The sequence below is a fragment of the Aulostomus chinensis genome, chromosome 6 (genome assembly GCF_037954235.1).
Source record: "Aulostomus chinensis isolate RoL2024-O1b breed Wild chromosome 6, RoL_Achi_v1.0, whole genome shotgun sequence".
Taxonomy (NCBI): domain Eukaryota; kingdom Metazoa; phylum Chordata; class Actinopteri; order Syngnathiformes; family Aulostomidae; genus Aulostomus; species Aulostomus chinensis.
Window position 1 is genome coordinate 5,828,044 of NC_141325.1, and position 8,927 is coordinate 5,836,970.

The 8,927-nt window shown below is 42.1% G+C and overlaps 1 protein-coding gene across 3 annotated transcripts; it reads right to left on the reverse strand.

The window, feature by feature from the left end:
• Positions 1-2,139: 2,139 nt before the first annotated feature.
• mtx3 (metaxin 3) lies at positions 2,140-7,264 on the reverse strand. Of its 3 annotated transcripts, none has more exons than XM_086206012.1 (9): positions 7,114-7,264; positions 6,009-6,078; positions 5,551-5,627; positions 5,382-5,474; positions 5,115-5,297; positions 4,954-5,030; positions 4,105-4,262; positions 3,762-3,929; positions 2,140-3,670 (listed from the first exon to the last, which is right to left on the reverse strand). In XM_086206012.1, exons 1-9 carry the CDS (start codon positions 7,192-7,194, stop codon positions 3,663-3,665), a joined length of 915 nt encoding a protein of 304 aa, XP_086062138.1. In that variant the 5' UTR covers positions 7,195-7,264; the 3' UTR covers positions 2,140-3,662. The 3 variants fall into 3 exon arrangements, with proteins under 3 accessions (XP_086062138.1, XP_086062139.1, XP_086062137.1); XM_086206011.1 differs by having other exon boundaries at positions 2,148-3,670; positions 3,841-3,929; positions 7,114-7,263; XM_086206013.1 differs by lacking the exon at positions 3,762-3,929 and having other exon boundaries at positions 7,114-7,263.
• Positions 7,265-8,927: the final 1,663 nt, after the last annotated feature.

Here is an 8,927-nt window from a genome sequence, read left to right on the forward strand (position 1 = left end):
TTTTTTTTTTTGCGTCAACTTTCTGTGCGGCAGAAAATTGATGTCGAGGATCACTTTGTAATTTTTCCACACTGTGGGTTGACTTGAGTTTTGTACGGTTTTGTAATTGTTCAATCATTTACTTATTTTCCCCACTTTTATCAAACATAAGTAAACACGACTGCATACTGAAGTCAAACATACAATAATAGCTACTTGTTAAAAACCCAAATGTAGGCCTGATATCTCCAAGGAATGAACTGTAGCACTTTTGAAGCATGTTTCATATTGTGAATATGGAGTTTTGTGTAAATAACCTTTGTAAACAGATGTGGTAACTCCTGGAATGTGTGCAAATGCCGATGAACTGTTTTTGCGTCGCTGTGTTGTAAAATGATTTTCACGTTTGAGCTGAATGAACTTGATTATTTTTCTATTTCTATGGTTTGACTCTGGTGCTCTGATCTTTATTTTACCATGAAGAACAAATGATTTACAGTGGCAGCCTGGCAGAAGTCAAAGGATCATTGACCACTAGAGGGCGTCAATACACTACAGAGCATCTAAACACAAACTCTGTCACATATGGCCAAGAAAAAAAGTTAAATTCAGGGCAGTTGACATCAGATATGAAGATGAATGGAACTGAAAACACTGTAAGTCAGGGGTGGGCAATCATGTGCCTTGGAGACACTCTTCTATGGCTGAAGGTGTGTTAATCAGTGAAATCACCTGTTAAGTGTTTGGTTGGAAGGAAAACCTGCATACACGCGGCCCTCCATGGCACATGATTGCCCATCCCTGCTGTGAGTGATATTCACCCAAAAAGTATTCCTCTTAGACTCTTGCAAATAGGTTCCTAGAGCTTCTAAAGGTTTTTCGTCAGCCCTGCATCGCTTCTTTGAGACTCCAAGCTAATGCTAGTTCCCCAGCTTGTTGGTGGCTAGCTAACTTAGCTTCAAGCATAGCATAAGTGTCTGGCTCTTTCTGCATTCTGGAGTCATAAAAAAAAAGTGTTTTCAGGAGCTCAAGACACTTATTTTTAAGTATGTGAAAGGTAAATCCCACTTGGGTCAGGTATCACTCCAGGAACTGGGACATAGAGACATGTGGCGAAGCAGTTTAAAGAACCGTTAACACCTGACCTATAACTGTCCCACCAATGATGATATATCACTGAGGATGAAACCAACTGCGCCTTTTATGAAAAAACCTGTGTGTTGTTGTGTTATCGTTTGTTTTAAAAGATCCTATTATCATCCAGTTACTGCGCTGTACTACAATTTATCAAACATATTAGCAGTTTTGACTATTTCTGCAAAAACTATTATACACATACTTATGCTCAGACTCCCAGATTGTTTATGACATAAGCTACACTCTCGCCCTCCACATGGTTTTATGAGGGACACGTCATGCCTCGTGACTTTTGCCCCTCATCCCCAACACCTCTCCTGAAGAAACAGGGAGGAGGACGACCGAGTGGAAGAAGGATTGTGATGCAAACTCAACCAGACCCTCACAACAGCTGGACCTCAAAGAGAAACTCTTCCCAGCGAAAGACAAGACTCCAGGAGATTGTGCTGTCTAGGGAAGATGTGAAAGCGCTTTCTTCTACAGCTGCCAGCTGAGAAGCAGCTGAACTGGAGAGGGAGTCTATTGTAACATCTGTTTTTGTAGCCAAATCTCAACACCAGAACCCTGGATGTGATTTAACCAACATACACTTTTTTTTTCTTTTTTTTTTTTTAACCTGGCAACACAAAGACAACTGTGTAATACAAACACATAAGCTCCTGTTTTCAGTTTTCAAAACTGACAACAGGCCCACATGTGCCGTTTGTTTTCTGTTACTCTACCATTAAGTAGGCAGCCAGGAGAAGCCTCAGCAGGAGGCTCCATCACGCGACTGATGGCTGGGACAGTATCTGATGTCAGGTACGCTTCTTTTCTTCCTAACTTGGTTGCTCTCATTTTTTCCGTATCTGGAGGCCAAAACCAAACAAAGAGCGCTCTATCCTCCCGGCATCTAAACAAGCTATCACATAATAATAGGAGAGGCATGGTGGTTAAAAGGGTGAAATCACCCGTGATCAACCTGGAAAATCAGACACTATTGTACGCCTGGCTGCAACAACTTGGGGGAGGGCATCTTGTCAACAAGCATTCCAGCATTCCATCCACACATCAGTTCACAGCATATAAATACGATTTATTTCAATGAAAAATGACAGTTGGAATAGTTGGTTACTCATATTTATATTTCAACATTTATATAATATGAATGGTTGCCAACTATTAACAGTGCATGATCAAGGACAACATACATAATACAAGATAACCGATGACAACAAATGAAGGACACTGTTAGCGTTTTGACAACTGCACACAAAGACACCAGAAGTTATGAAGGCACACTGCAAATATAAGGTCGTCAGAAGCCTGTTTGCTGTGATGAAACAGGGAATGTATTCGTGAAAGGGAAGGAATCACATGCAGGAGACACCGTTCAGTAGTGTTTCAACTGAGAGGAGGTATGGGACCAAGGGTGGCAATTCATCACAGCCCCACACCTCTCTTCAAACAAATCAAGACTGTAAAAAATGAAGCAGAATAAAAGGCAAGTCCTCAAAATTAAAAAGAGGGTGAGAGAAGGCGACTTAATGCTGGCACGGAGAACAAAACAACGACAAAAAAAAAAAGACTGTTAAAGAGAAACAAGTACACAGCAATAACAATAGTGAGTGATTTATCTCACACACAAATAATTGAAACACACTCTAGTCCCAGATGTTTGCCTCAATGAGTTTTACAGTGTGTAAGGCGCCCTTCCATCACCTCAGTGTACCTCGTAAAGGCTGAGCAAACTGATGAGCCCTATTAGAGAAAACACATAAATTGCATTCATTTGTTTACTTAAAGTATTCTTGAAAGTATTTACAAGTGTACAAGCTGTACAAAGCAGACGAGGCGAGAGCAAAGTGAAACTGGTTCTTCCCGTAGTCTTGACTGCATACACGCGCGACATTAAATTAAGCGTTACTTGATTTACAGAGAATTTTACAGCAGATCATAGGTAGGACATCTGCTCAGAAGGCTGCAAAAATATCGCTTATCCTTGTGATGTTGACAGATTTATAAACTTTCCGCACCACACACACACAGTACAGAAAGCTGCAGTGTGACATTCATCACATGATCCCTTAAAAAAAACAACAAAAAAAAAGGAGCTGGAGTCTAAATGAATACGGACACTCTCAGAGGTCAAACAGTGCCACTTACGTTCCCTGCTGGACTTTTCCTTTCCTTCAGTGTCTGTTTAGCACCACTTCATAAAATTCCACCCCCAACCGCAAACATGCGTTCAACCTTTTAAAAAACTTGCACATGCACTTTCTTCTTGTCCAGACCAACATCTTTGAAAGCCATCATCATTATCTAAAAATAGTCTCTTATAATGACAGAAGCATACTCCCAGTTGAGTTATGGATTATGACAGTAATCAAGGTCCGATTCGGAATTGCACCTTCAGTGAAGGGCGTTCCTCCTGCACTCATAAGGCTGGATCAGGGGGTCAGGGTTGTAAGGTCAGGGGTCAAGCAGGTGAGGAGCTCTTCTCAATGACCAGACTGGGTTTAGGGTCTGGCCGGTGAGTTTTGTGCTGAGGGCTGCTGCGAAGGTTGTCATCCATCTGTACCAAACGACATGTAATCAAGTTAGGTGACGTACGCACGGGTACGAAACAATATGACAAGGATTCACCAAAGAGACACAATACATACTCTTGGTCACGGGAGAGAGAGCGGCAGCCAAATGTAACCATGAACCCATGCAAAGAAGAGAAAAGGAAAGCAGAAGCACCTTCTCTATCAAGTTGGACTCTTTGTTTACAAGCTGAGTTAATTTCTGGAGGTTGGCATCCATTGTCTCCTGGACAGACGGGGGAGAACCTGGAGAAAGATGGACACCCGCAGAAAAAGACAGCAACAGCCCAGAGTTAGAGGAACAGGAAGTGTTAGGGTCATTAAGCTCCTAATGACAAAGCAGCATGCAGACGTAGTAAAATGCTGATGATGTTAGTAGTTTTGTGTCCATGGAAATGTGAAATTTCCCCTTGCGTCTTACATGGGTGATTTGAGTTGAAATAGACTGTGAGGATGTTTTCACAGAAGTGTGTGAGGTTCTCCAGCTGTCTGAGGTGGCTCTGCAGAGGGCTGCTGGGCAGACTCGCTTTGTGGAGAGGAGCCAAGAACCCAAACACGAATGCGTCCAGACTGGTCGGCCTACAATCACAGACAGGCAGACAAAATACGCTCAGGAATACTGCAGAGCAACAGGAGATTAATAGTTTTAGGGACAACACCTTGATTTTTGCAGCAGTTTTCTCGAGTACCTCAAAAGTTTGTTCTCTGTGTTCAAATTTTCTTAGCAAATCTCCATCTCAAACAGTTGCAAACACTGTTGTGATTTTTGTCGGTCGACTCGACGTCACACTTTAACGTGGCATTGCTTTGGCCTGTGTCACTAGGTTGATGACACGGTTTCTCAAAGCAGAAAAAAATACCCCATCACCAGACATCTTCACTATCAAGCGTGAGGTTCAGATAGCTGATTTCATGTACCTGCTTTATTTGGCTGATTTTTTTTTTTTTAAACCACAAATACATAAAAAGGTTTATCAATCTTGTGTTTAACTTTTATAGTTTTAATTTACTTTTGTGCACCTGGATTTATTGTCCTCCACTGTAATCAATCAGGTTGTCTAGATGGACACTTGTGAGCAACTACTGAGTCAAATTTCTCCCAGAATACATCTGACATTGTCCGTGCGTGAAAAACATTAAGCGGGAAACATGATGCTGTACATTATCTCGTGTTCCTCTAAATTCATCCTGACATTTGGTCGGCCGCTCCTGCAATATTCATTCACCCAGCTGTAATCAAAGGGCCATCTGATCTTTTTAAAGAACTTACGAGCTGCCAAAGAAGTAGTTCTCCGACCCCAGTCTGTAGGAGAGGAGGTTCAGGCACTCTTTAGCGTCACTGTAGATCTGAGGTCAGACGGAGAGAAAGAACTGGAGTCACGGCTCACAAACACGACAGGCACAGTTCAACATGATGGATGATGTATTTACCTTTCCCTCCAACTCAGTGATTCTGTGTAGCGGTGTCTCCCCTTTGGTCAGCATAATCCTGGAGAGAGCGACGTTGGCATGGCGACTAGGGACAAGGAAATTGAGGGGGAACGGCGAGCGTGAGGCAAACCACGGCCGCGTCAGGTTGGCGTAGTTTTCTGCATCCACCCAGAAAGTGTGCAACTGTGAGATGGAAAAAAATAATCATCCTGACGATGAACAGTCCTCACACTCAATAACTTGTCAAGGAAGGAGAGATGGCGTTACCAGAGCTGGTCGGAGCTTCTCCTCAAGCAGAGCAATATACGCCATGGTGTCTGCTCCTTGTCTGGCTGTCAGCTCATAGTCGGCATTGAGCCTCTGAAAAAGTATCAAATGTTACTACAGATCAACTCATTCTGCGTCATGGCTTTGAGCAGTCGTTAGAGGCCTGGACCTGCTTTCTCAGGAAGTTGAGAATCTGCGAAGGCTCTTTAACGGCAGTGTCTCCACAAATCAGCTCTGGGACTGTTGCTGCAGGACAAACCAGGACAGACAGGACATATCACAACTCAGCAATGCTATCCAAAAAAAACCCCCAAGCAAATAAAGGTGAAATATGCTTATTTCTCCTCATCCCCAGAGCCAGACAGGAGGATAACTACCCTTCTGTGAGGCCCGCAAAACCTGGCTGATTGTTTGTTAGCTTAGTGTAATGAAAGCTAGTGGAAGAGGAGGTTAACATGCAGCCATCTGAAGTTCTCCCCTCAATTTAAAAGGCGTCATCACGGAAATATGCTCACAGCACAAATATATATATCTAACAGACTTCCCTAAATCAGTCAGAAAAGTATCCATTTGTCAGACCAATGAAAATTTGTATGACTGCCATGTTTTTAGGAAGCTGCCGCCCACCTGTGAGAGTTTTCCAGGTCCAGTCGATAGGAAAAACTGTAACTTTTGCCCCAGAAAACTTGGTGTATGCCTGAAAGAAAAACCCACAACCAAATAAACACTGATGCCAAAAGCATAGAGGTATCGCTTGGATTCATGATAGATAAAAAAAACAAGCTCAGTTGATGCTCTGATATGGGATTTTTGGGGGCAGTAACAATCTGATTAATTGCTTGATAGACGGCGCACATTTACCAATGTACGTATGTACAAATGTACACTTACTTGAGTCGTTATTGTTCATTTTGTATAACTGTTTATGGCTCAGGCAAAAAAGTCAACCAAACAGTCCAAACCAATAAAGCATTTTTGATTTGAACTCGAATTATAAAGACATGGAGAGAAAGATTGGGTACATGCAAAATACATTTTACGCAGTAACACCTCAATCATGAATACTTTCAACAAAGGCATATATATATTCAAGACAAAAATGTTAGCAGCAGGGACAGAGTTGAAAATAAGTCTAATATTACTATCCCAGACAGAACAGGAAATGCTTTAATACGGATGTGACCAATAAAACAATTCAGAAGTCTAGCATCGGTTCCGTTAATATCTGAAAATATGACCTGTAAATGTCCAAGTGTCACCTTGTGGTCGGAGTTGCAACTACATGGGCTGCACCAACTGTCCTCCGAGGAAGACGACACGATGGCCAGCGAGCTCATAACCTGTCTGACGGCATTAGCAGCCGCTCCAACTGGGTCCATAATTCAGCAAAACACCGGGAAACCAAACGTTAATAATAATGATAATATGACCGGAGCCGACACAAGCTGACCTTGACGGAACACATTAGTTAGCACTGACAGCCACCTCGCCGCACAGTCAGGACAAACCTCGCTGCCTGCTACAATAACCTTTAACAGTTGGATGAACCTGAAATGAATCCGCAAGCGTAAACGTTATTTCTCTCCCTCGCATCGCTAACATTCAGGGGGTGAGCTAGCATGAAGCTAACCACCAGAGATACGCGGACAAAGTAACGCAGAAACTGGAAAATTCCGTTCCGAGAACGTCTGGATGACATGTTCGTGACTGCACAAGCGGGAGGGAACATTACCAGAACCACCAGGGACTCGCTGTGCACAGACGGCAGACCCCAGTCGCCTCCCCAACATCTCAGCTCCATGGCAGCCGCCATGTTTTCATTGATACAAGGCGTTGATGACGTCACGAGGTACCTGTCGCGTCAGGGCTTGCAGGGGCACGCCCCTCTGCTGCGGTCTGCAAACCAGCTCCTCCGACATCTGAGGAGATGCAACTGATTTTTAAGGTTTTAGTCTTTATTACACGCTCTTCATTTGTGTCTGCTATTATTATTGTTCCCCCAGGCTAACTTAGCTGGTTAGTATTATTTTTAAACCCTGTTCTCGAAAACAGGGTTCCTACGTTCATGAAAAAAAAAAAAAAAACTGAAAAAAGTTGTGGAATTTGATAACAGCAAATTTTTTAAGCTTGGAAAAATAAATGAAGCCATAGATTTTTGGAAAAGTAATTGAAATTTGTTACTTGATTAGCTTCATATTAGCGTAAGGTATTAAGATTTGCTCAGAAAGGTCTCTTTTGAGTAAGATAGAGTTTCTGCAATACGTGTTTATGTTGCATCTAAGCACATAGCTTGTCATTGATTTAAATTAAGGATAGAGAATGTATGGTCATGAAAAAAAAAAGTCCTCGTGCTCATGGAGAAGTCATGGGCAATTGATGGAAAAAATGGTGTAAAGGTTGGTTTATATGCTTTCTCAGATAACTCCAGACCTCTTGTTGGATATTCATCAATGAGCCCTTTGCTTTTTACTTGCTCCTTCCATCCTTGATTGTTTACCACCAGGAATGTGTTGATAGAATGACTGAATGATGACGAACAATTAGCATTTACTTAATCTGCATTTAAAAAGTTGCTGAGTGAACATTTTATATCTCATAACCATACACTAATGTCAAATATGAAGTTCAGTTTTTATGTCCCTTCAGTTGTTTTCAGCCAGAATAGCAGGACATCTGTCCAGACGCTGACAACGAACTTGCTGAAGGTTGCCATGTGTTTGGTCAGAGACGAGACAGCCAGACACGGACGGATTCACGGTGATAATGCACTCAGCGATGGTAAATGTCTTTCTCTGGCTCGGGACAGCAGCTGAGACGCTGAAATGTACTTGAGGTTAGTAGTGAATGTTGAGATGAGTACCAGACATCTATCAGGAAATGTTTCCAGGGCTAAAATTGGGCCCGAGTCTTGCTCTCTTTCTCCATCCTTTCCCACATTCTCTCACAGATGGACTTATGGCAGAATTTGCACAGCCGTGTAGAGGGTTAATTTAATCAAATTAGAATCGAAAACACATCTGGCATATGTTTATATGGTTCAACTGGTTTCTGGAAGATGAGCTGGTAGATTAAATACAAATCTATGACAAGGTTTCACAGTGTTTGTGAAAAACAACTGCCAGCTGGAATTAAGTTTTCCTCTCTTGAGATCCCAGCAAAATCAGACATTTTTCAGAGTTGGCTGACTGTATTCCTGCTGATTTAGAGTACTATTTATATTACAAATCCCCAAAAGACTGGAGGCATATAGGAATACAAACTTAACCGTGACCATTACTCAAATTAAGCTCCAACTGTAGTCTGTCCTTTTTAAGATCAAAATTTGTTAGTTTTTAAAGTGTTTACATCGTCTGTTGTTGTTGTAGTGGGGTAGTAGTAGTAATAGTAGAAGTAGTTGTCGTAGTAGTAGTAGTAGTAGTAGTAGTACTCATAATCTACTTCAGATTTTACAGCCCCCTTTTAAAATAGTCCAAGCAGTGTGCCACTTTTGCATCAGTAGCGTACAAGGACACACCCCTTTGCTTTAAAAGCTGTGCCTGTTCCCAC